General features: G+C 39.2%; 1 protein-coding gene across 2 annotated transcripts in view; it reads left to right on the top strand.

Annotated features, from left to right (window-relative positions):
- Nucleotides 1-596: 596 nt before the first annotated feature.
- The window catches only part of LOC111148789 (presenilin 1), a 63,686-nt gene continuing 36,864 nt past the window's right edge, over nt 597-27,418 (top strand). Inside the window, exons 1-5 of one of the 2 annotated variants that reach the window (XM_022505602.1) lie at nt 597-742; nt 1,144-1,221; nt 1,314-1,441; nt 21,844-22,097; nt 24,205-24,346. In XM_022505602.1, the coding sequence (XP_022361310.1) occupies nt 1,367-1,441; nt 21,844-22,097; nt 24,205-24,346 (471 nt within the window). In that variant the 5' untranslated portion in view covers nt 597-742; nt 1,144-1,221; nt 1,314-1,366. Of the gene's footprint in view, nt 743-1,143; nt 1,222-1,313; nt 1,454-21,843; nt 22,098-24,204; nt 24,347-27,418 lie in introns of both variants that reach the window. The other variant, XM_022505601.1, reaches the window with a different exon arrangement.

Genomic DNA, 27,418 nt, shown 5'->3' with positions numbered 1-27,418 from the left:
GATAAGATACTTTCATGTGAGTGTGTACATGGTAATGTTTTAGTCACTATGAATGAGAATACTGCTTAGATACACAAACAGATTTCTTTCCTTCTGTATTTCTGAAGACTTTCTATGAAAAGGAAAATTGAATGGAACTAGAGGGTATTATGCTAAGTGACATAAGTCTGTCACAGAAAGACAAATACCATATGATTTCACTAATGTGTAGAATTTAAGAAACAAAACAGATGAACATAAGGGAAGGGAAGGAAAGATAAAATAAGATGAAAATTGAGGGGGAGGCAAACCATAAAAGACTCTGAACTCTGGGAAACAAACAAGATTATTGGAAGGGAGGTGGGGGTTGGAGGGAAGGGGTAATTGGGTGATGTGCATTAAGGAGGACACTTGATGTAATGAGTACTAGGTGTTATATGCAACTGATGAATCACTAATTTCTACCTCTAAAACGAATTTAAAAAGAAGAAAAGCAAAGTTGAAATCATAAAGAATTGGCTGATGGAAATTAAGGCAGACAGCAAATGGGAATGTGTGTCGTTTCCCCCCCCCCATCTCCCACCCCACCAGGAGAGTGAACTCTGGGAGACCGAATGATGTGTGTAAATAAGGCTGTGCCAGGATGCAAGGGAGAGACCTAAGGCTCGGAGTCAGGAGTCTGTGATTTTTGTCCTGGTCTGCCCAGTTGTGTGATTTTAAGCAAGTCAGTGAACTTAAGTTCTCTTCTGCTTTTGTAAAACAGGTATGTTACCCGTTTACCTGGGCTTGGGCATTTTGGTAAGGATAAAATGAGATGACAAAATTTTGCCAAAGTAAAAGCACTAGACAATTTTATGGAGATAGAAAGCTTAGGTTGAATTAGCATAGAAAAAGGAATGTTGATGAGAACATTCTTTAATATCATTTAGCTCCGTTTGCTCTAAATCTGAAATCATTAGATATTTTTTGATTAAAAGTATTTGGTTTCTCAAGTAGATCTACTGATTACCAAAGAGATATCTTGAGCTAACAAAAGTTTGTCACTTGAAGTTGATGGCAGATGAATACATTTCTGGCTTACAAATTACAAATAGAAAAATATTCTAAGTACTTGATTGGTGTGAATAGATTTACTCTAGGTGACCTGGTAAAATCCTATTTCAGACCTAATCCGGAAGCCCACAAGTGACAGCCTTCGGGTCCTTAGAAAGCTTGGCCTGGAGAAGAACACATGAAAGAAAGGTTTGTTTTTGTTGAATGTAATTTACAAAAGTGTTTAAAAATGAAAGTATAATTGTAATGCACAAAGGATTATTTTCTTTTTCCCTTTTCAGAACCCCAAGAGGCTTTGTTTTCTGTGAAAAAGTATTTCTATACAGTTGCTCCAATGACAGAGTTACCTGCACCCTTGTCCTACTTCCAGAATGCACAGATGTCCGAGGACAACCACCCGAGCAATACTGTACGTAGCCAGGTACAGTGTCAGCCTCTGAAATTGCCCTTGCCAGACTATGGATTTAGTGACCACCTTCCCTCATGTCCAAGAGAGGCTGAGGGGGCTAAGCAGACTTTCTCTACTTTTCCGAGTTTCCCTATTTGCTGAACTTAAAGTGATGGTAAAGCACTGTACCATTTAGTGCTGGGGACACAAGGCTGTGTGAGACATGGGTGTTGATACAGTTCCTCCCTGCCTCGGCTATTGGCTCCCTGCCTCGGCTATTGGCTCCTCCATTAAAGCCTTCTTCAGCTTCCCCAGCTGTTTATTATTTCACCTATATTGCTCTTACTCTACCATGGGTTGAGGACATTTTATTTGCTTTTATTTTTTCAGTACCTTTCATGGTTCTTACTTTTTCAGTGCCTATCGTGGTTCCTGACAATGCCCAGTAAATGCTCACTGACGGAATGCACATGATGAGTGCAAGTCTAAGTGTAGAAATCCTAAGAGAGTTCAAGGGAGAGAATCAGGAAAGGGATGTAGGGGCGCCTGGGTGGCTCAGTGGGTTAAAGCCTCTGCCTTTGGCTCAGGTGGTGAGTCCAGGGTCCTGGGATCGAGCCCCGCATCGGGCTCTCTGCTCAATAGGGAGTCTGCTTCCCCCTCTCTCTGTGCCTGCCTCTTTGCCTACTTGTGATCTCTCTGTCAAATAAATAAAATCTTAAAAAAAAAAAACTGGGGGGGGGGGTGTAACCAGTGGCATGGGACACAGACATTAAATCAGCCTGCAACTCTGATAGCTAGTCATTACAGATTGAATTTAGACCCCACAAAAGGCCTGTGAGATGGCTTGGCAAATGGGTAGGATTTTTAGAGGTCGATCCCGGAATTAGGGAAAACAACAAGGCCAACTATAAGCTATGCAGGCTGCGAGGGGTCGGGTTGGGTGGGGTGGGGTCACCCTTCCCTTTATTAGAACCAGTGAGCAGAACCAGTGGTGGAAGGAAACCGGTTCTGGGTCAATAAAAAAAGAATTGTGTTACAATTTACCGTACATCTGAAAGGGTGTGGTGTAGTGTTACCTTGTCACTAAAAGCAGTCACAGAAGCTGGAAGACTGCCAACCAGATCTGCAAAGGATTAGTCTGGTTAGTCTGTGGAATGAGCAGTGAGCTAGAGCAGCAACTGGATAGCCTGGAAGTTCCCTTCAGACTAATATTTAGGATTCCAGTCAAGGGTCAACATGTGAGGAAGAGACTTCACAAAGTAGACTTTGATGGATGGGTGAGATTAGAATAGAGCAAACCGGGATGTCATCACTGATGGAAGAAATATCACTAGTGCAGGGAGAATTTTCCTAAAATATAAATAGACAGGGAGGCAGTATCCAGAGATATGTCATCAGAGGCAGATCACACTGTACTGCCAAAACATTTTTAATCAAGTGAAATCAAGATAAAATGATTTTGGGGGAAGCCCTGAAAGGGAACACAAGCTGTAAAGGGTAGTATGTAGCCTGAGGGGTGTGTGGGGGAAGGGAGAGGAGAGGAGCTGTTGCTTTCTTGGTATCCGGTGGACAGTGGGTGTTACAAAGACTGGTTTTTGTGGCAACACGTTTGCAACAGTTGCTTGATTTGCTCCTTTTTGCTATTTCCTAGGAATAGCTTTTTGAGAAGTTAGGATGAGGCCAGATCATGAAGTTTTTGGTAGTTTGGTAGTTTGGTAGTTTGGATACTTTGTAATCATCTTTCTTTAAACTGTTACTTGAGAGAGGGAAAGTGGGGACAGCCCCAACTTAGTCTCTGGGTACCCCTTCCTTAGCTAGAGCAGCTCCTGTTTTATCTTTTATCTTGTGGATCCATTTGAACAAAAGATTCTACAACTAATATATTTTGGAAAAAAAAAAACAGGTATATGTCACTTATGCGTCCCCAACCTCTTACAGGGGTCTCATCTCAGAATAAAATCTGGTCTGAGGTCTTTTTTTTTTTTTTTTAAGGATTTTATTTATTTATTTGACAGAGATCACAAGTAGGCAGAGAGGCAGGCAGAGAGAGAGGAGGAAGCGGCTCCCCGCTGAGCAGAGAGCAGGATGCGGGATCATGACCCTGGTATCATGACCCAAGCCAAAGGCAGAGGCTTTAACCCACTGAGCCACCCAGACGCCCCTGAGGTCTCATTTTAACCTCCCCATCCTGTGCCCCCATGTCTATCTTATCTCTTATCTTATCTCTCAGCACCCTCTCTCTCCCTGACTGCTTCCTCAGTTCTGTCTGTGGGTCCTGGATTATTCTCCCAATCTTCTCAGATGTCTCCCTTCACTTGATTTATTTAGGTCATCTCCTGAGTCACCTTATCAGTGAGGCCTTGCCTTCCTCAGCCGCCCTTCCCTGCCACCCCTTACACCCTGTCTCTGCTTTCCTTGTGCATAGCACTTATCTAGTATTTCTAGCTCTCTGTCTACTGCCTTCTTGTGTTTGCCTGCCTCCCTCTGCCGTGTAAACCTGAATCCCCAGCTCCAAGAGCACTGCTTGGTACGTAGTGAGCTCTCCATTATTAATGCACTGTTACTTATATCCCTCACCCTCAGGTTTTGTGGGGCTTTCATGGTAATTTTTTGGATTGCCTTTTTTTTTTCTTTTTTTTTTTTTTTACACCTTAGTGACTAACATTAAAATAAAGGGTGCTCTGGGGGAGGTACAATTGACACAGGATTTTTATTGATAATTACATGTACTTACGTAATATTAGTAAGTCTTAGTGCTAATGTTCTCAGTGGTACCTTCCAGATCTCTAAGGGCACCGCTGCTCAGAATATCATGCCTGATTTATTTAATTTTAACCCTGCCATTTGATAATGTGACATTAAATAGGTTTATCTTTTATTTATCTTCTCAAAAATATCTTCTACAGGGGTGCCTGAGTGGCTCCATCAATTAAGAGTCTGCCTTTGACTTGGGTCATGATCCAGGGTCCTGGGATCAAGCCCCGCATCAGGCCTTCTGCTTACTGAGGAGTCTACTTCTCCCTCTCGCCCTTCCCACCCCAACTCGTGTTCTTTCTTGAACGCTCTGCTTGCTCTCTTAAACTAAAAAAAAAAAAAAGTCTTCTACAACTTAAAAGATCTTCTGTATACATTCTCATACTTTCCAGTTACCATTGGATAGGTATTAGTCCTGTTTTATTTTATTTTGATTTATTTATTTATGGAGCACCTGGGGGGCTCAGTTACTTAAGCATCTGCCTTCGGCTCAGGTCATGATCCAAGGGTCCTGGGACTGAGCCCCACATCAGGCTCCCTGCTCAGTGGAGAGTCCGCTTCTCCCTCTCTCTGCCTCTTCTCCAGCTTGTGCATGCTCACACGCTCATGCTCGCTCTCACTTCTCTCTCTCAAATAAATAAATAAAACACTAAGAAAGAGAGATCTGTTTATTTGAGTGGGCTGGTGGAGAGAGAGCAGAGGACAGGGCAGAGAAAGAGAATCCTCAAGCAGGCTAGCTGCTGAGCCTGAGCACAGAGGTTGAGGCAGGGCTCAATCCCAGGACCCTGAGATCATGACCTGAGCTGAAATCAAGAATCAGACACTTAACCAGCTGAGCCAGCCAGGTGCCCTGTTCCCCTTCTATAGTTTAAATGCTTGTCCAGGATCACATAGAAAGTTAAATGACAGACCTGGAACATAAAACTGTACTTTCTAATTTCAAACTTCCTCCAGTGTTCTTTCTGTTCTCCCAACTAACTATCTCTTATCCCAGAAAAATGTTAGAATACTGAAAGGAGATACTGTATAAAAAAAATTCTGGGGAAAGAAAGCACTAAGTGTATATTCATTTTGTACCAGTGTACTTAAAAAAAGAAAGAAACCCAAAGAAAAAGGAAAAGAATCTCATTGTTAGCTTTTAGGGCTATAAAGAAGCCATTGTGTATATGCTTCAGTGTTATGAAAAAATGGGGTAAGTCCAAATTTAAATTGAATGTAGATGCCTGTTTTTGTGGATTAATTGAAAGCAGCTCTTTTATTTCTCCTCTTGGATCCTGGATTTGTTAAATACAAGCACATGAAGACGAGCCTCTGCAGGCATAAAAAAGCCTTATCAGGCTTATTTATTCTTCATTTGCACAGTGGCTAGTTAAGAGGAATCCAGGAAATTGAGAGATATAGAAAGTTGCAATCTTTCCACACTGCTCAGGAAAGGAAACTAGCATCTTGAATGTCTTCAGTATATTGGACTCTCTGCAAGGTACTGTGACAAACATTAGTTCTAGGGCCTTACATTTTGGGGACATTCACCATAAGCGAGCAGATTTTCCTTCAGTTGTCCCCTTCTTTGAATTAAAGTGCTATTAAGGTCTAATAAGGTGCATCTCTATATGAATATATCCTCTAGAGTATACAAATAGGCTATTTTACATTAAATATTACAAAAAGAAATGAGCATTCACTTAAAAATATTTCTGAAACTGGAAAGAAAGTAACTTTCCTACAGAATTTATTCAAATATCAGTGTCAAGAAATGGATTTACTATTCCTTTCCTCTACTCAGTATCTTCCTCCAAGGTCAGGAGCATCCCTAGTCTTGAATTCCTTTTATGAGGCAGTCCTTTGAGTTTGGGAAAGATATATGAGGATAACCAGATACTGAAAACTTTTCAACACCAATGAATTGGCATTTAAGGGTTATGGCTGAGTGATGTACAAATAGATCCCTCACAGGAAAGAACTAACTTTGGTCCAGTTATACTTTGAAACAGCTGTGTGTAGTTTCAGTACTTCATTTTTCCCATCTGTAAAATTAAGACAGTTTACTACATAGATTCTTTTTCAGCAGTTTTGTTGTAACCAGGAGTTAGGGTTGCCAACTGTCTCGGTATGCCCGAGACTGACACGTCCCTGGAACACAAGACTTTCAGTTTTAAAACTGGGACAGTCCTGGGCGCCTGGGTGGTTCAGTGAGTTAAAGCCTCTGCCTTCGGCTCAGGTCATGAGTCCAGGGTCCTGGGATCGAGTCCCACATTGGGCTCTCTGCTCAGCGGGGAGCCTGCTTCCTCCTCTCTCTGCCTGCCTCTCTGCCTACTTGTGATCACTCTCTCTGTCAAATAAATAAATAAAATGTTAAAACTGGGACAGTCCTGAGAAAATAGGATCAAGTTGATTACCCTATCAGAAGTATAATGAAATCATTTTGGATCTGATTAACCCAGTCTAACTCAATTAATTAGATGACTCTGTTGTGTAACTTCAAGCATTATTGCAGTGATATAGTCTTAGTGTTCACGCAGATAAAACATTTTTCTCTTTCCAGAAGTGAAATGTTGCCCATGGCTTCATTTTTCTATCCTTAGCAGATACGTGATAGGCTGCCTTAGCCCAGAAAAGATGTTTTCTTTTTGTAAGCTCTTATGGGTAATCCTAGTCACAGTAAAGGGAGTTTGATGAGATTAGAGAGCTGAAAAATTGTGTTTTTTTTTTTTAATTTAAAAGTCTAAATTTTTAAATTTAAAAATTTTTAAATTTTTATTGTGAAATATTTTAAGGATGTAGAGAAAGTATGACCAATAATATAATAAGCACCCATATACCTACCACCCAGCTTTATTAAACTTTAACATCTTGTCTTTTTTGCTGTGTATGTTTTATTTTTCAAGATTATTTTCACTAAACTTTTTCTGTTTCTGTTATATATTGATCTACAGAAACAAAATCGAACCAAACAAAACAAAATTTTGCAATTATTTTGAACAGATGTTCTAGTTCTATAACAAAAAGAAATTACAGATAAAATTGAAGCACCTCTCCCACATTCACCTTCTTTTCCCTGAATAGTAGTTACTATTCCGAATTTAGTATTTTACCATACTATATTTATGAACATAAATGATATTTAATATATCACTTTGCATGTTTTGAAAGTATATAAAGTATATGTGTGAAAGTTGTAGAAGAAAATTTACCACATTTTTGAAATGTGTAGGTACATGTTACAGAAAAAATATGTTTTTGGAATTGATATATTGATAGATGCATATAGTTTTAGTTTTTTTTATTTTCTCTTTATTTTGTGAATATACAAAAATGTATTTTTTTGTTTGTAGGTATTTAGTAGTTTCCAGTTTTTCACAGTAACCAACAGTGTTTCAATGACATTCTAATTCATTAAACCTGCACGTGTGTGAGTTTCTCAGTGATAATTGCTGCCATTGGGCATATAGATCTTAAACTACATTAGAGATTGCCAGTATGCTTTCCAAAGTGGTTGTATATCAAGAGCGTACAGCAGTTTTCATTTCTCTACATCCTGGCTAGTTCTTGGTATTGTCTGACTTAGTGTGTATTAGGTGGATGGGTTTGAAATGATCCCTCATGTTATTTTACTTTATTATTTTTTAAAGATTTTATTTAATTTGATAGAGACACAGTGAGAGAGGGAATACAAGCAGGGGGAGTTGGGGAGAGGGAGAAGCAGAATTTCTGCTGAGCGGGACTCAATTCCAGGACCCTGGGATCATGACCTGAGCCAAAGGCAGACACTTAACGACTGAGCCACCCAGGCTCCCCCTCTCCCTGCCCCACCATGTTATTTTAATTGTATTTCCCTAATTTCTAATAAGGTTGGTGGAGCCTTTTTCCTTACGCTTATTGCCCATTTGCATTTCCTTTTCTGTGAATTGCCTGTTCATGTTCTTTGCCCATTTCTCTTTTGTCCTTTTTTTTTTTCCTTTTCTTTTTCTTTTTTGGTTGTCTTTTTCTTACTGATTTTTTTGAAATGTATATTTTGGTGGGGAGGAGGGATGCTAATCTCGTGTTGGCTTTATACTTCTGAAATATTTTCTCCAGGTTTGCAGCTTCACTTTGTTTATGGTGCATAGTTGAAATGTTTTAAGTTGGTGAATTAGTCTTTCCTTTTAAAAGTGAAATTTATTTGTATTTTTTCAATTAGAAATAGTTTAAGAGGGGCACCTGGTGGCTCAGTTGGTTAAGTGTCTGCCTTAGGCTTAGGTCATGATCCCAGCCCGGAGTCCTAGAATCAAGCCCCACATCAGGCTCCCCAGTGAATGGGAGCCTACTTCTCCCTTTCGCACTGCCTGCCACTCCCCCAACTTGTGTTCTCTCTCTCTCTCCCAAATAAATAAAATTTAAAAAAAGAAATAGTATGAGAAAAATTTGCAGTGTAGATTATCAGTCCTGAATATGATAAAAGCTTTTCCATCTCTTATAAAGGAAGACTGAACTAAACTAGCATAGAGAACACTGCAGTGTTGTCCAACTAGTTTAGCTGTTTTGTTCATTGTCTTACATCTGCATCAGAAAAATAAAAATAGAATATTAGTGATGTTGGTGATTTTTCCCTTTTATTTTTCTGGATGTTCTCTAATATATTTATCTCATAATTTTAAAAGAAATCTTTGTGTCTTTAAATTTTTATTTTTTAAAAATTTACTTATTTTAGAGAGAGCAAGCTGGGGGGAAGGGCAGAGGAGGTTTTTTTTGTTGTTGTTTTTTTTTTTTTTTAAGATTTATTTATTTTAGAGGAACAGCTTGATGGGAGGAGGGGCCAAGGGAGAGTGAGAATCTCAAGCAGTCTCCCTGCTGAGTGCAGAACCCGCCGTGGGGCTTGATCCCACAATCCTGAGATAACGACCTGAGCTGAAACCAAGAGTCGGATGCATAACTAACTATGTCATCCAAGCACCCCTTAAAAGATAACTTTTATTTTATTTTACTTTTAAGATTTTATTTATTTAACAGAGAGAGACACAGTGAGAGAGGCAACACAAGCAGGGGGAGTGGGAGAGGGAGAAGCAGGCTTCCCACTAAGCCATTTTACAGCTTAAGACTGAAATGTTTATAATGCATTTTAGAATATTTTCCTCAACAATAATAAAAGTTTTTGGATTTAACCTTTAAGCTTTGATTATCTGCAAAACCAACCCATATAAAACATCTTAATTGCTACTGATAACAGATGCTTGTTGACCCCATCTAGTCTGTAAAGTCTCTAAAAGCAGAACTTTGTTCATGTTTCTGCCTTTGGAGTTTATTGATCACCCAGTATCTCTAAACCAGTTCCCTACAAGTCTCCCAGGTTTTTCTCACACTAGCAAGAACACTTTTAAGTTTTGTATCTGCGAATAAAAATCTGAGGTGAGTCTTACTAGCTCACCTTTTGTGTGAGAGGCTTCTCTGGGCTTCGTGGTCTCTGGACACACTTCCCTTAGCCATCTTACATCTCAGGTGTTGCTGCCATGTTGTATCTGTGCTGCTGTCACCCTGTGGGGCAGAGCTCCAGTTTTATGTAGAACGGCTCAAACAATATTTCAGTATGTCACAAGAACTAAGCCAAGACTTCATTCTATTCTTTTTCCCTCAACAAATTGTCCCTGCTTCCTTAGAGATGGCATTCAGTCAAAAATTTTACTTCTTTCCATTAGTTTACTCATCACCTCACCTGGAAGCTAGCATGAACTTCATGTTTGGTTTTGCTGTTAGTTGGCTATGTCTGTAGGGACTGGAGTCTAGAAGGTAAACTAATGACAACTATTTCTGACAAAGGCCACAAAGCTTACAAGTTGTGAAATAGTTGAAGTTCTTGGTTTCCTAAATGTATTGTGTAGGTTGGTTATTAAAGTAGCTCTAACAAGAACATTATCTGGGCCTTTTTCTGTAGTTTGTGATCCATCGTAATCCTTAGGTTTACTTTTACTGTACCTATTAAAATAGTTTGTATGGTTTTATTTTGATTTTGGTGCAAAATTTTGATTGGTAGAGCTCTTTTTCCTTGACCAGTCATTATTCTTTGCCAGAAGTCAGCCTCCATGTCAGCTGACATGATAGGAATATACTAAAACTAGAGGAAATTGAAAATACAAACTTCAGAAGAGTAGAAATTCATGTTTTGATTTGATGTGGACTTGCATCTTTTATGAGGATTAGCAGACACCTTAGTTTCCTAAGAAACCTGTGGATTTTTTTTAAGTAAGTCTAAGATTTGCTTATATTGTTTATTAACCCTTTTTAAATGTGTACTAGAGCAATGATTTTTTAAACCTTTGTGTACATTGGAATCCCCCGGAAGAACTGTTAATAAAAATTCTCTGGCCCTCGAACCCAAAGTTACTGATTCTATAAGTCTGAGATGAGAACACAGAATTTGCATTTCTGACCCATTCCCAGATCTTGTTGGTACTTTTGGTTTACGGTTTAGGAACTAACTTATTGGGTGAAGAAATAAAGGGAGAGTGATATCAGAGAAAAATAATTAGATTTAAAAATAGAATATTCAGGGACACCTGGGTGGCTCAGTTGGTTAGGTGACTCGGGTCATGATCCTGGAGTCCTAGGACCGAGTCCCGCATCGGGCTCCCTGCTCGGTAGGGAGTTTGTTTCTCCCACTGACCTTTCTCCACTCATGCTCTCTCTCTCTCTCTCATTTAAAAAAAAAAAAAAAAAAGGATATTCAGTATTTTTATTCATATTAGTTTATTCTGACCCAAATTTTCTAGACCTTAAAGAAAGAAATTGTCAACAGCCTTTTTGATTTACAGTAGAAAAAAAAATCAGTCATTTTTACTAAAAAAGAAGCCTTAAAGTAGTAATCCATTGAGAGATCAGTAAGGATTCTCTATATAAAGCAGTTGCTGAAGAACACTTATACGAGTCTGCTACCTTCAACGGCTAAATTTACATTAAAGTATGTTTAGTCTTGGGTTGTCTGGATGGCTCAGTGGGCTAATAAGCCTCTGACTCTTGATCCCAGCTCAGGTCTTGATCTCAGGGTCATGAGTTTGAGCCCTGCACTGAGCTTCATGCTTGTGCATGGAGCCTACTTAAAAAAAAAAAAAAAAAAAAAAGGAAAGAAAGAAAAGTATGTAAAAGAGGTATATTTAGTCTTTACAAACTAAGGTTATCTGCATTATCTTTTTTTGAATTCAAAACATTAAATGGAAAGAACTTTATTAAGTTGTTAGCAAATCATAGACTGGCAGAACTAACTTTGTTTTCTAAATGATGATGGGTCACTTTTTTTTGAGTGTGAGAAATTCTATAAAATTAAACAGCAGACAGACCTATAAGCTATTTAGTGTTTAAGTACTTGGGACCTTGAGAAAATAAAGGAGTGATCTAAATTTAAACTGAACTGGGTCCAGTAAGCCTTTGACAGTGTTGTTATATTGTATAGTAATGAATAGTAATGAATTTTCCCAGTTATGTCAAAATGAAGTAAGGAGAAAGAAAACTTAGTCTTGATGACCTCCAGAGGAACATGCTTCCTTCTGCATGACAGTAGTCAGAGATCTTTGCCACAGATCTTAAGAGTTTGTTCAAAACAAAACAAAACAAAACAAAACAAAAAAACCCCCTCTAGGTTCAAGCCTAACACAACAGCCCCATAAATATTAAATGTTATCTTTAACCAGTTACGTCAACTGTTCAGGGAAATGACAGCCTTCCTTCACGTTAGACTAATGGTTAAAGCTCTGACTTCAGGGAATCATGAATCTTGGCCAGATGCTGGATGGAATTCTGTGTGCTGTTGGAAACATGTTGCCTATGATTAATAAATATTTTCAAGTGTTCCACATAACTTGACCGTTCTTCAGTTAAGCTACTCTTCTAGTTTTTCCTATACTGCGTTCTCAGGAGCCGCACATTTCTCACTGTAGAAATCCAGACAGTTTCCATAAAGTCTTATAGGATTGTTACTTTTTGCTATAAATGAATACTGACTTTAAGTAAGTAAATAATATGCAGACTGTAAGCACATCAACATAATAAAATGCATTGTAATTTTTTAGGCATGTTGATTGTTATTACATGAAAATGCATATGTGAAATAATATTAGATTAAAAAAGCAGGGGCGCCTGGGTGGCTCAGTGGGTTAAAGCCTCTGCCTTCAGCTCAGGTCATGATCTCAGGGTCCTGGTATCGAGTCCCACATCGGGCTCTCTGCTAAGCAGGTAGCCTGCTTCCTCCTCTCTCTCTCTCTCTCTCTGCCTGCCTCTCTGCCTACTTGTAAAATAAATAAAATATTAAAAAAAATAAAATTAAAAAAATTAAAAAGCAAGACACAATATTTGTGAACATTCATTATAACTATAAATATGTATGTATGTTGAAAAACAGAGTTTGGGGTATAGTAAGAATAAGTTTTCCTCATAAAATCATTTACATTCATATGCAGCAATATAAAATTATAAACTTAAGCGTGGCAGTAACTGCCATGAATAAAGTAAAAAAATAGAGGCTTATAATGCATAATGACAGGTGGATCTTAACATATAAGGAATTCCTATGAAGTCAAAAGGAACATAACTCAGTAAGAGCATTGCCAAAGGATATGAGCAGTATATAAGAAGGAAGAAGAAGAAATATAAATGTCAATAAATACATGAAAAGGCTAGTTGATCAACCTGCCTAATAATAAGAAACAGAAATGAAAACTTTTTTTTTTAACTTATCAGTGAGCAAGGATTGAAACCCAATGCGGCTGGCTCAGTCAGTAGATCATTTGCCTCTGGATCTCTGGGTTTCAGTTCAAGCCTCATGTTGGATGTAGAGATTACTTAAATTAATTAAATAAAATCTTAAAAAGAAAAACGCAGGGCACCTGGGTGGCTCAGTGGCTTAAGCCTCTGCCTTCGGCTCGGGTCATGATCTCAGGGTCCTGGGATCGAGCCCTGCATCGGGCTCTCCACTTGGTGGGGAGCCTGCTCCTCCCCCACTCTGTCTACTGCTCTGCCTACTTGTGATCTGTCAAATAAGTAAAATCATTCCAAAAAATATTTATTAAAAAGAAAAATGCAAAAGAAAAACCCAGTGCTACTTAAGGTATGGGGAAATAGGCATTCCCATGTGCTGCTCATGGGAGTTTAATTTGTGTTTATTTGGAGGTAAGGTGTCAAGTCTGCAAATGTGGAGGTCTTTTGGAAATAATTTGATAATTAAATCTAAAAATTCACATACTTTTTTTTTTCATATATGTATATATTTATTTATTTGACACACACAGAACAAGGACAAGCAAGGGGAGCAGCAGGTAGAGCAAGAGGGATAAAGAGGCTCCGCACTGAGCACGGAGCCCAATGCAGGGCTCGATCCCAGAACCCTGGGATCCCCAAAGGCAGACGCTTAACCAACTGAGCCACCCAGGTGCCCCTAAAAATGCACATACATTTTAACTTAAGATTTCCACTTCTAGAAATTTATCCTATAAAAATATTAGCACAAGTGTGCCAAGAAATGTAGACAAACATATTTGATGAGACATTATGTGTAACAATGGGAATTTTAAGATAATTTTAATTCTCTATTCCTTATGGTTTATCCAGTCGGTACTATAAAATAATGGTTAATAATAGGACGACTGAACTGTCTGAATTAGAATCTCTGCTCTAGACCTCCTTAGCGCTGATTTTTTGGTAAATTTTCTGGCCTTGAAGCTTCAGTTTCTTTTTCTGTTAAATAATGAAGTTTATAATATTAATAAACTCAAGAGTTTATGACTCACCTGAAGTGCTTAGCATAGTGTCCCACACATATGTGGTCATTAAATCTTAGCAGTTATTAGCATAAGTGTCGTTACTCTGCTGTTTGTGGAGACAGGTGTAATCTCCTGGCATAGAAAGGTATCTGATACATTATTAGGTGACAAAAGCAAATATAGAATATGGCTTTAAAAAAAGAAATCTAGAAGTATGGGGTGCCTGGCTGGCTCAGTCAGTAGAGCGTCTGACTCCTGTTGACCTCCTGTTGTGAGTTCAAGCCCCATGATGGGTGTAGGTCTTACTTTAAAAAATTAAAATTAAAAAATCTAAAGGTACTTAAGGTTGTTCACCATGTTCATATTGTGGGGCAAAGATTAGGGAGGACAATTTTCTGTTAGAAACAAAAGCTTGTAACACTTTTTAAAACTTGTAAAAGTTTATAAACTTCTCTTTATAAACATTTTTGTTTATGTATAGTCTTTTTTTTTTTTTTTTTTCAAGATTTTATTTATCTGAGGAAGAGCATGAGCAGGGGCAGGATCAGATGCGGAGGGAGAAGCAGATTCCTCGCTGAGCAGGAAGCCCTACTTGGGGCTTGATCTGAGGACCGTGGGATCGTGACCTGAGTTGAAGGCAGACGCTTAACCGACTGAGCCGCCCAGGCACCCCTGTTTATAGTATTTTAACTACAAAAATAAAACTTAAAAAAAGCAGGGGCAGGCAGAAAACAAGGCTTAAAAAAAAAAACAACAGGCACTACACTGTATTAAAAATACCTCCACAATTTTTGCTGCTTGAGAAATACTCTCCCTTGCTTGAGGGTCCGCATGCTTTTGGTGGCTGGATTTGTACTTGCATCACATTTTAAAGTTAGAAAAAGGGAGAAAGAATTAAAACGAAGCCTCTGACTTAATGGTGTAGGAGTCCCAGAGAATCTGGCTTCATAGGAATTCACTTCCCACATACTTACCACTTCCCCTAGGACTCCACCCTCCCTGACACTACAACATTTGTATAGTGAGTAATCCTTCCTTCTGCCACTGAAATGAAATCATTTATAATGGCTACAGCACTTGTTTTTCTAAACCTTAAAAATAACTTTTAAAGGCAAAACTGTGGAGGCAGTAATAAGATCAGTGGTTGCCCAGAGTTGTAGTGGAGAGAGAGATATATAAATAGGCAGAACACAGAGGATTTTTAAGATAGTAGAACTATTGTATATGGTACTATGATGGATACATGTTATACATTTTTTAAAACTCATGGAGTGTGTAACATCAAGAATGAACCTTAATGTAAACTATGGACTTCGGGTGATAATGGCATGTTAATATAGATTCATTGATTAGAAATGTACCACTCTGGTATAGGATGTTGATGGCGGGGGGAGGGGGGCGTAGTTGGTGAGGGCTGGGAGGCAAGGGCATGTGAAATCTGTACTTTCTGCTCAGTTTTGCTGTGAACCCAAAACTGCTTATAAAAAGTAAAGTCTGTCTTTTTAGCAATGACCTACCAAGCTACACACACAGAATGTCTTTATATTTTTAATCTTTTAGAGGTATATGCTAAAATATTTACAAAGGAAATGATATGTCTGAATTTATCTCAATGCTAGACGGGTAAGGTGTATGGGAAAATAGATGGAGTAAGATTAGCTGTGAGTTGGTAGTAATTGGAGCTGAGTAAACTGTACATGGGACTTCATTTTACACTTCTGACGGTATTTGAACTTTTGCCATAATAAAAAATGTTTTTTAAATTAGTCTTAAAAATAATGCTAAGTAATCATCTTAATATTTAGCCGCCAGGATTTTTCATTTTGGAAATCTCTTAGTAGTTCTAGTGTCATCCTTTTTTTTTTTTTTTTTTTTAACATCTTATCAGTTCATGAGAGCAGAGACCTTATCTATCTTTTTGACCACTATATCTCTGGCATTCACTTTTTAAAAAATTAGTAAGCGTAATGATTAAACCTAGAAACTAAAACAGTACAATAAGCCAAATACGGTCCTGAGTACCATGAGCTAATGGCAAAGGATATGAATATTTAGTTCATAGAAAAAAATGCTCATCTTTTCTAATAATAAAAGAAGTTACACCATGTTCGCATATTTAACCTATTAGATTGGTAAAAATCCAAACATTCATAGCTTGCTTTGTTGATAAGGGCTTGTTGAAATAGGAACTGTCCTGTACTGCTTGGGTCTTTAAATTGATACAACCCATAGGAAGGGTGATTTGGCAATACATATCAGAATTTTAAATGCATATATACTTTGACCCAGTAGTTTCACTTCAGGAAACTTACCCTACAGATAATGTTTTGCACATGTGAAATAACTTGTAAGGGGAATTCACTGCAGCAGTGTTTGTAAATGGCAAAAAGTTGGAAGCATGGTTATAGCAGCAGTGTCCACAATAGCCAAAATATGGAAAGACCCAGATGTCCATTGAGAGATCAGATGAATGAATAAAGAAGATGGTGTGTGTGTGTGTGTGTAATGGAATTATTACTCAGCCATCAAAAAGAATGAAATTTTGCCATTTGCAACCATGTGGTTGGAACTAGAGGGTATTAGGCTAAATGAAATAAGTCACAGAAAGATAAATACAGTATGATTTCACTCATGTGGAATTTAAGAAACAAAACAGTTGACCATAGGGAAAGTGAAGGGAAAATAAGATGAAAATGGAGAAGGAGGCAAACCATAAGAGATGCTTAACTCAGAGAAACAAACATCGTTGCTGGAGGGGAGGTGGGTAGGGAGATGGGATTATTGGGTGATGGGCATTAAGAAAGGCACTTGATGTAAAGAGCACTGGGAGTGATATGCAACTGATGAATCACTAAATTCTGTCCCTGAAACTAAAATAATGCAGTATATGTTAACTAAATTGAATTGAATTTTAAAAAAGAAAAAAAGATGAAGCAAGTTAAATGTCTGTCTTTAGGGGATTGGCCTAATACGTTATGATACGTTCATACACTGGTTATGTAGCTGGTTTAAAAAGGTTTTCTGGGGGCCGCCCGGGTAGCTCAGTCGTGGAGCATGTGCCTTTGGCTCAGGTCATGATCCCAGGGTCCTGGGATAGAGCCCTGAGGGCTCCTTGCTCAGCGGGGAGCCTACTTCTCCCTCTCCCTCTGCCTGTTGCTCCCCTGCTCGTGCTCGCTCTATCGAATAAATAAATAAAATCTTTTTTAAAAAAGTGATGTTTAAAAAGTTTTTCAAAGAATAAGGATGTACTTATGTACTGATATGTAAAAAGATCTCTAAGATACATAGTTAAGCAAAGAAAGCAAAGTGCAGGAGAGTGCATTTATTGTACTAAAATAATTTGTGTAAAAGGGGGAATGAGAATATATATTTGTATTTGCTTGTATATACATCAAGAAACTGCAGAGAATAATGACAATGGTAACCTGGAGCATTATATAATTAGAGAGTTATGTGGGAGATTGTTTTTTATGTTATTCCTTGTTACATTCTTTGACTTTAGAATCATGTGAAAATTTTACCTGTTTAAATAAACTGTATTTTAAAGAAATTGAAACATATAGTCAATTTTATTTTTGGTTTTTTTTTTTTTTTTGAAACATACAGTCAATTTTTAAAATAGTATCAAAAGTACTATAAAGAGAAAGGGTGCGTTAAACAGTGCTCTCCATCCCATATCAGCTTCAAGGGTGGGGCAGGGTGGGGTTGGTTCATGTTCATTAGAAACCAGAACATCCAGTTGAGTACTGTGAATGAACATATTATGATTGCTTCTTTCATGCTAGACTTACCCAATTAAACTGTTCATGGAGCCTAATAGGACAGCTGTGGTGCCATAGAAAGAACAAAGATTTTGAAGCAAGAAACTTGAATTTGATTCCTGTTGTCTACTGTTTTCTGGCCTTGAGATTTTAGACAAATTATTTTAACATTAATCTACCAAAACCTCTCTATATATACAAAGAATAATTGAAATAATGTGAGCATGCTTTGTAAGTTATCAAATACCATATAAAAAGACCTATTGTTATGTGTATTTTGGTTTATATTGCATAGTAATCAACCCGTTCAGTTGGTCATAATTGTATTGCTGAACATTAGTTGCAAACAAAACATTCTTAGCATATGACTTAGTTACCTCCTTCAAAAAAAATGGAAGTATGGATTTCCGCAACTTTCTTCAGCTGTCTGTGTCCCTGGCCTCCAGAGCCTACATTGCCTTCCTACTGGACTTTGGTCTCTCCAAAGACTTGTGTTCAGCAAAAATTACCTTTCTTATTGAGTGGTGTATGTATTTCTGCCTTTGGTGCTTCGGAATAGTTTCCTTTCCATTCCTCATAGGGTTTAAATCTTCATAATTATTTTCTGTGTGAGGTCAGAGAGTTGCTGCTTCCTGACCTCCAGACTGAGATAGAGGGGCTCCAGTTCCTTTGTAAAGCCAACTTTTCTCTCTCCTTCTGTTCCCCTCCACTTATCCCCTACCCTGTTCCATGAGTTACTGTCTCCCATTCTGGTTTCCTTAGTCTCTTCTGCTAGTCCTAACTCTGTGCTTTGACCCGGTAAGTATGCTCAGGTCAAACACCCCTGAAAAGTTTTCAAATGTGAATCCCTTCTGTTGTCACATCTTGTATTTTTTTCCTTCAAAGAATGATTGCCTTTAACTCTTCAACTTCCATTCATTCCCCAGTTCACTATGATATATGATCTCGTTACCCTCTTAACTATTTTACTTTCGTAAAAACACTGGCCAACTTTCCCCTGCTAAATTCAGTGGCTTTTCAGCTCTCCTACGGCCTGACTGTTGATGAAACTGCAGACTGTACTCCTTTGGCTGCTGTCATGTATTCTTCCTGGGATTTCTTCCCTCTCCCCTATTTTTCTCTTAATCTCTCTGGCTGGTTTTTCTCCTATCAACCTGCTGCTAAAGCTTAGGGGTTATTCACTTCTCTGCTTGGTCGTCATCCCACCCTGCTTTTCTTTCCACAGTTGTTGGATTACGTAATAACCAAGTCCATACTGTTCCTCTTTCAGTCTATACTCTCCCTGAGATTTCATCCATTTCCATAACTATAGAAACTAATGAATGCCAGACTGTACCCTTGGACTTTGCTCCCTGGTTGCCGGTACCTCACATTCACCTTTCTCCCTAATTAAAATACTTCTCCTCTCCTCCTGCCTGCTCATCTTCTTGTGTCCCCTGCTGTATCAATGCCATCATGGCACCTTCCCAGTCCCTTATGCCAGAAACCTCCAGAATCATCCCTGACTCCTTCCTGACCATTCACATGTAATTCGGCACAATGCCCTGTCAGTTCTGCTTCTGCAATACCTTTTGCATACATCTGCCTGTTTTCATCACCACGCAGTCAGGTTTCTTTAAAATGAAACATAATTTAATGTGTCACCACCTCAACCTTATTAATTTTTATGACTTTTATTGCCTATAGGACAAAGTCTACAGCCCTTCGGCATGGCAAATGAGATTTTTTACAACCTGTTCCTAACCTTTTCCTGCCACCAGTCCTGACAAACTGTGTTCCCCAGCCACCTTAGGAGTCCTCACTGTTTTGTTTTTGTTTTTGTTTTTCCAAGATATTATTGATTTGACAGAGAGACAGCGAGAGAGGGAACACAAGCAGGGGGAGTGGGAGAGGGAGAAGCAGGCTTCCTGCTGAGCAGGGACCCCCCCACCCCATGCGGGGCTCCATCCCAGGACCCTGGGATCGTGACCTGAGCCAAAGGCAGACACTTAATGACTGAGCCACCCAGGCGCCCCTCTCACTGGTTTTCTGTATAGGCCTTATTTTTCAGTTTCACACCTTTACACCACTGTCACGTCTCTGCTTGGAGACCATTCACCTTCCACTCACTTTTCTCAGGAATCGTATCTTTGGGGTGCCTGGATGGCTCAGTCATTAAGAGTCTGGCTTTGGCTCAGGTCATGATCCCAGGGTCCTGGGATGGAGCCCTGTATTGGGCTCCCTGCTTAGCGGGAAGCTTGCTTCTCCCTCTCCTACTCCCCCTGCTTATATTCCATCTCTTGGTATCTCTCTCTCTTTCTCTGTATCAAATAATTAAATAAAATCTTTTTTTTTTTTAAAGGATCATATCTTTATGCTGCCTTTTTGGACCACATAGAATGATCAGTGCTGCAGCACTTTATTCGTGTCTCTGACACACTGTTTATCCTGGATTAAAGCAAACATAAGATCTTAAGGATCTTTTTAATTTCAGTATTGCCATGGCACAGTACCTGGAATATAGAATTTTGATAATTACTTACAGGATGAATATTTTCAAAGTAAAGTGAAAAAGAACTCAGCCAGTTCTCAGTGCAGACACTGAGTCTGCCAAGTGTCTGTGTTGTCTTGTGAACAGCTCATTGAGAGGTGGTTCAGAGCTTGATTTCTGGTGGGTCATGCCCGGGTTCAAACCCTCCCTGTAATGCTTCCTAGCTGTGGCGGTTTCCCCACCTACAAAGTGGTGACGACGGGGTGGCTGTGAGAATTTAATGTAAAGCACGTATCACAGTCCAGTACATCCTAATAATTTTAAGCTATTATTAAGAGTGTAATGTATTTTTAATGACTAACAGTAATAGTTATACTCTGTAGTCAAAAATGAGGTAAAAGAATGGCATGTTCTCACACGATCTTCCTAAGAGAACCTGTTCTTATCTTAACCAAGCTGATTACATTTTACCAGCAACAGTGGCTATCAGTCTGCTTTCCTCTCCTATTCTGTACTTACCTAGGAGGAGTGCTGTCCATTTCCTCCTGTTATCTGTTATTTTTATTATTCTTATTAATGCTCTTGAGATTCACTCTCTCCTTTACAAAAAGTTGAGTTTTAGATATAACAGTGATACCAAAAAGGAAGTTGAACTTGAAAGATAAGAATGGGTAAACCCAGGATAAGGATAAAAGTGGTGTTTGGATTAAGAAACTGAGGCAAGTAGAATCTAAGAAAGGTTCTAGTTTCATTAGGTCATTTGTCAAATATTTGTTGTTCCTTCATTCTATACAGGGCAAGTTGAGGATGCCTCTGGCTGGAGGGGCATCAGAATTGTTTAAGGCCTAATTTCTCTCTGTAAAGGTTTTTTAAAATCTTTTAAATAATTTTTTGAAATAATTGTAGATTTACATGCAATTGTAAGAAATAATAGATCCCTTGTATATCACTGCAAGGATTTTAAGTCTTATTAGTAATGAAGGTTGGGCCGCCTGGCTGACTCATTTGGTGGAGCAGCAACACTTAATCTCAGGGTCATGAGTTCCAGCCCCACGCTAGATATAGAGCCTAGTTAAAAAAAATTATGAAGGTGAGATAGTTCCTTGTATAACTGGTATGAAACCGCAGGTAGAAAGCAGTTCTTGACTTTGAAAAAGGTGAGATTTCTATACTTGCAGCTGTAATAAATAAGGTTTCATGCAGGTATCAGTTTTTAAGCCAAACCTCAGAGGATTACAATTGTTATTAGGTTGAGAATGGAAGAGGAGAAAGAAGTAAAACCCAGAAAGAGCTGGGTGAGAGGGAGGACCGGGTTCCTGCACCAAAGAGCAGAAAATCATCTAGACAGACAGACATATCTACATACATACATTTATTTATTTGTCAGAGAGTGCACAAGAAGTGGAGCTGCAGGCGGAGGGAGAAGCAGACTTCCTGCTGAACAGGGAGCCCCATGTGGGATTCAGCTGAGGACCCTGGGATCATGACCTGAGCTGAAGACAGACGCTTAACCTACTGAACCACCCAGAGGCTCCTCACTAGACTTTTAAATTGCACGCCTTTTGTGAATTGATTCTTTCTTGCTTTGAGTTTTTAGAACTCAAGTAATGATGAGCCTCTCCTTAATCTCAGGTCTAATTATTCCATTTTCTGTTTTTATAGAATACCTTGACTACTGAGAGTCTGACTTCTTGAAAAAAGTTTCTCTTGTGCTTTTAGAATGACAGTAGAGAACAGCATGAGCACAGCAGTGAAAGGCGGAGACGTGGCAACCCTGGGCCATTATCTAATGGACGACCCCAGGGTAACTCACGGCAGGTGGTGGAACAAGAAGAAGAAGAAGATGAAGAGCTGACGTTGAAATATGGCGCCAAACATGTGATCATGCTTTTTGTCCCCGTGACACTCTGTATGGTGGTAGTCGTGGCTACCATCAAATCAGTCAGCTTCTATACCCGGAAGGATGGACAGCTGTATGTATGAGTGTTTAATTATTCCCAAGACTGGTCTGGCTTTCCTTTTTAGTGTGTCGTCATCACCTTGGAGGTCTCTGCTCTGAGGGAGCACGAAGGCTGGAGAGTTTGTCTTCTCTGACAGCCAGAGCAGTTGACAGAATGAGGGGTTATTATTTGTTGCTTTAAGCAGAAAAAATGAGAGCTACAGAGTTCTATTTCATGTGTGGTGTCACTGGGCGAGGCTAAATTTATTTGAAATTGAACAGGTAAAGAGTTGAATATTAATCTTTTCCACCTCAGGGCCAATGGTCCCATTGTTCTTCTGCTAGAACATTCTTCCCTTTTCTAGATTTGATGGATGAATTCTTTTCATCGTTTTCATCTTTGCTTAAATGTTAAGTCCTCAAAGGTTATTTCCCTGATCCTTGTAACAGAATTAGGTCCTTCCGGATACTCTTTCTTATAGCAGCCTGTTCTTTTTCACTTGTCATGATATGCAAATATTTATTTACATTATTTAAGCCTGGTTTCCTTCTGTAAGGTAAGGCCTATGAGGGCAAATTGTTTCTATGACTAGTTATGTAACAAGTGCTCAACAACAACAAAAAAGTTGCTAAATGAAAGGATGAAGAATTAGTGCATGCTCCCGTTCTCTAGACTCCTGGGGGGATTGTTGTATAGGTTCTGTTGCTTTTGGTACGAGCCCTTTGCCTTCAAGAAAAATACTTTGATTCAGATTCACCTAATTTTGTCTCTAGAACTGTGTAGGGCCCCTATAGGGCTCAAACAAAGCTTTAAATGAATTTTGGAATTTGAATTAGCAAACTGTGTGGCGTTCTAAAAGCCAAGGTTTTAGCCCTTTGGGAGAAAGGCTAAGACAGGAGTAAAGGGCAAGGGTTGGAGACCACAGTCAAAAGAGACTGGGGAGTACTATCTGTATAGCTTAGAGTTAGTTTTGGCTGTATATTATAGAACAGGGTTAGTAAGCCATAGTGCCCACAGGACAGATCTGCCTGCTACCACCTATTTTTGTAAATAAAGTTTTACTGGGACATACTCATGTTCATTCATATATATTGTTCATTTATATATTGTCTATAGCTGCCTTCATAGTACAGTGGCAAGGGTTCAGTGGTTGCAACAGAGGCCATATAGACCACAAAATTTAAAATATGTCCTCTTTAGTCCTTAACAGAAAGTTTCCTGACTCTGTTATAGGAAATCAAAACAACTGGTTTAAATGGTATACGTATTTTATCTCTCTCCCAGAGAGTGGTACAGGGTGGTCAGTCCAGATTGGTAGTATGTCTTCACATTCCTCAAGGACTCAGGCTCCTTCTTTCCTTTTCCTTTGGCTTCTATCCTTTAGGCTATTCAAGGTTCCTTATTGGTACTGGAGCCCCAGTTCCTTATTGGTATCGAACTTCCTGTTCAATTCAGAAAACAGGAAGCAGGAAGTGGTGAGGGAGAAAAGGACCTAAGACTTACCTCCCAGCAGAATTAATGCCTTTCTTAGAAGTTCTACACAACACATCCGCTTATAACTCATAGGCCATACTTTGTGTCATGGTCACACCTAACTGTAAGGGAGTCAGAAATAAAGTCTCTTAGCTGGGAACGCTGGAACCTGAAATAAAAGTGTGTTTATGTGAATGAGAAACCAAGGGGAAGATGGGTATGTGACATTATGTTAAAACAACTCCAGTTGTAGTTACCCTGTGGGTGAAAAAAATAATTGTAAGCCATTATTGTATAAGCCACCTTCCTTTGACAAGTAGTTTAGGTAGTTTATGTGGTAGAATCCAGTTCTCTAAACAAATCACTAATAAGCTGTGGAGAGAGAACATTTGATAAGTAATGATTTCAGTGTAAAGCATCCACTAGATGGAGCCAGTGTCTGGCTCACAAAAGTCCACCTCTCCACATTTTAGATCTCTCCTTTTATTTTGAAGCACTTGTTTTAGAGTATAGCTAATTTTCTTAGCTAAAATTCTTGGCCGGATTGCTGAGATGGAGAAAAGTCATATCAGTTGAATCAAGGAACTAAAACTGGTGTTGGAGAGGGAAGTGGTTTGAGATACCCATTAACACTTACTTCGCACTTTTGTATTTTGTTTTATTACAGAATCTATACGCCATTCACAGAAGATACAGAGACCGTGGGGCAGAGAGCCCTGCACTCGATTCTGAATGCTGCTATCATGATCAGCGTCATTGTTGTCATGACTATTCTCCTGGTGGTTCTCTATAAATACAGGTGCTATAAGGTGAGCGTGAGACGTGGAACTTTGCTTTCCAGCATGTTCTTTTTGTGATTGGGTTTTCTCCTGTCACCGTACTTGGTCCAGTAGAGAAAGGAACTTTATATTCTAGAACTGATTTGTTTGCTTTTCCCCCTTATCGTAGAACATTTAAAAACACAAAAAGACATTATGGGGAAAAATTTTCTTAACATATTCTAAATGTTTTTAACATTTTGATTTGTAGTACACTTAGGACATTCCAGATTAAGTCCTAAGACCTTTGTGAATTCCCTCATTCGCAAATAGTACTGTAGGATATAATTGTCCCCATAAAGTAATATAACTTAAAAATTTCAGATTTTCCTGAGTGCAGACCACTAGAGCTTCCTTCAGACACTGATGTTAAACTCATTGGTGACTGGTTACATTCCCATTTCTACACTGGGAGCCATGCATTCCCTCACTGGCTCTCCTTCAGTAGCACTAGCTCTTTCCTTGGGCAATAAGGGTAGGAGAGATTGTGTAGCAAAGACACAGGGCCAACCCTCCCAGCCTCTGCTTGCTTTGCTCAGCCTCTAGCTGAGGGATTCACTCTTAAATTTTAGCCACCTGCCACGTATTTCAGGTGCATGCCTCCGAGAAATCACAAATTATTACAAGCCATGAGACTTTAGGATCTTTCTCAAATAAAAGAAATAAATGATAACTGTCCAGATATTGAAGTCTACTCTTTTCCCCTCTAGTACTTATGTCTATATATGTTTAACGTAATTAAAATAAAATGTTTAATAAGTATGTGTCCTTTCTTAACTTTTACTTTGGCACAAGCATTTTTCCATATTTAAATCCTCACAAAATGTGTCTAAAGGCTATGTAACACTTGACTCAATATGAGTGTATTTTAATTTACTTACCCTATTTTCCCTGATGTTGGACATTTAAGTCATATGCATTTTTTTACTACTCTAAAAAACAATGAATGCCTTTATGGAGCCTTTTTAATTTTTCAAATTATTTCCTTAGGGTAAAATCCTCAACACAGAATTTATGGGGCAAATTATCTACATTTTTAAATTTTTATTTTATTTATTTGATAGAGAGTGCAAGAGAGCAAGAGAGAGCAGCTGTGGTGGGGAGGGGCAGAGGGAGAGGGAAAAGCAGACTCCCTGCTAAGCAGGGAGCCCGCCATGGGGCTTGATCCCAGGACCCTGGGATCATGACCCAAACCAAAGATGCTTAACTGACTGAGCCACCCAAGTGCCCCATCTACATTTTTTTAAATTATCATGGTGTGCAAAATTCCTTTTTTCAAAATGATAGTATCAATTTGTACTTAACATTAGTAGTCAATGAGACTGTCTTACCTTAACCTTTGACAGCACTGAATTTTTTTAAATTCTGTGCTAATTTTTATAAGCTAAACAAAATGCCTTCATTTGCCTTTGGTTAATTACCAGTAAGATCAAATACCGTTCCAGTGTTGACGAACTTTAAAATTATACACAATTTAGCCTTGCTTGTTGAACGTTTGAGTGGGTAGAAGTGTTAACCCGAGTGATGACCCTCTGCAGTCTGACGTTAGCAAGTGGAAAAGATTGAAGACAAAGGTGTCTATGATCATGGGAGGTCGTCATCAATACTTAGAAAATCAGAGAGCAGATGCTGTAAACCCTGTTGCAGAGCGTCCTCCTACCCCTGTTGAAATATCCTCATGGCAGTTGCTTTTTCTGCATATATGTGTTTACCTGCTAGTTCTGCTTCTCTGCTTTATTAGACTCATTTTGTGACTTTTCTTTTTAATATTTTATTTGTGTATTAGAGGGTACAAGTGGGGAGAGGGTTAGAGAAGCAGACTTCCCACTGGGGAGGGAGCTCAATGTGGGGCTCGATTCCAGGACCCTGGGATCATGACCTGAGCTGAAGGCAGACACTTAACCGACTGAGCCACCTGGGTGCCCTTCACTCTGTGACTCTGATCTGGATTATATGCTACTTTCGTTCTTCGCATTTTATGGGGAGTCTGTATCCTGTTTAGAGTCATACCCACACCTGCACACCTTAAGGATGAGCCCATAAATTCATACCAGTTATAAGTTTGCTTTCTTGAGCCTTCTTTTCTGTGATCTCCCTGGTACTTTTTGGTTCTTTTGGATGTCCCTGTTCCATTCCTCCAGCCAGAAAGCTGGTTTTATTTTACCAACGACAGTGCCAAGAAGTGGTAGGGCAGAGAGAAAAGTAAAGCAAGTGCCATCTGCCCCACTTTGGGGGAACTACCGCTCCTCCAGTTAGAGAGGAAGCTTCCCCTCACTCTGAATGTTAGGCTCCTGCAACCCTCAGTGCCACCCCCGAAGGACTGTTTGATAGCCGGATGTGAGAGGATGGTGAAGTGAGATTTTTGCATTCTTTTTTTGGTGTTAAGAGACCTCTTTCCTGTTGCTTATCCAGAAGTAGACTTCTCCTAGAGCTCCCACCATCTTGCTAATGCCCATTTGGGGTTGCAGTGAGTTTGATGGAGGAGGCTAGTACTGGAGGGGAAAACGTGCTAAACTCATTTCCAGTTCGCCAGCCCAGCTGACTGTTCACTTGTCAGAGCCCTCACCTAGCGGCTGCATGCCTTCTGGCCAGCTCTCATGGTTGCATTCGGCAAGAGAGAGGGGAGATGTGTGCTCGCTCCATGGCGCCTCAAACCTGTCTTGATATATTTTGGTCAGTTTTGTGCATCTTTTAGTTACATCTCATTTTAGACTGTCTAAAAAGGGTTTATTTTCAGCCACATTTCCACATTTATTTGCTCATGTTCTGTTGTTAACATTAAGTTCAAGTCTTAGCAGGCACAGCCAATTCTATAGGAACAAGTTGTTTGCTTTGATTTCTACTCCAAAATAAAAGGAGCTTTTTTTTTTTTTTTAAAGATTTTATTTATTTATTTGACAGAGAGAGATCACAAGTAGACAGAGAGGCAGGCAGAGAGAGAGAGAGGGAAGCAGGCTCCCCGCCGAGCAGAGAGCCCAATGCGGGACTCGATCCCAGGACCCCGAGATCATGACCCGAGCCGAAGGCAGCGGCTCAACCCACTGAGCCACCCAGGCGCCCCTA

Source organism: Enhydra lutris, unplaced genomic scaffold, assembly GCF_002288905.1.
Source record: "Enhydra lutris kenyoni isolate GAN:26980312 unplaced genomic scaffold, ASM228890v2 scaffoldscaffold20, whole genome shotgun sequence".
NCBI lineage: Eukaryota > Metazoa > Chordata > Mammalia > Carnivora > Mustelidae > Enhydra > Enhydra lutris.
Note: the sequence above shows the minus strand (reverse complement) of the source record. Positions and strands in the feature narration are given on the sequence as shown.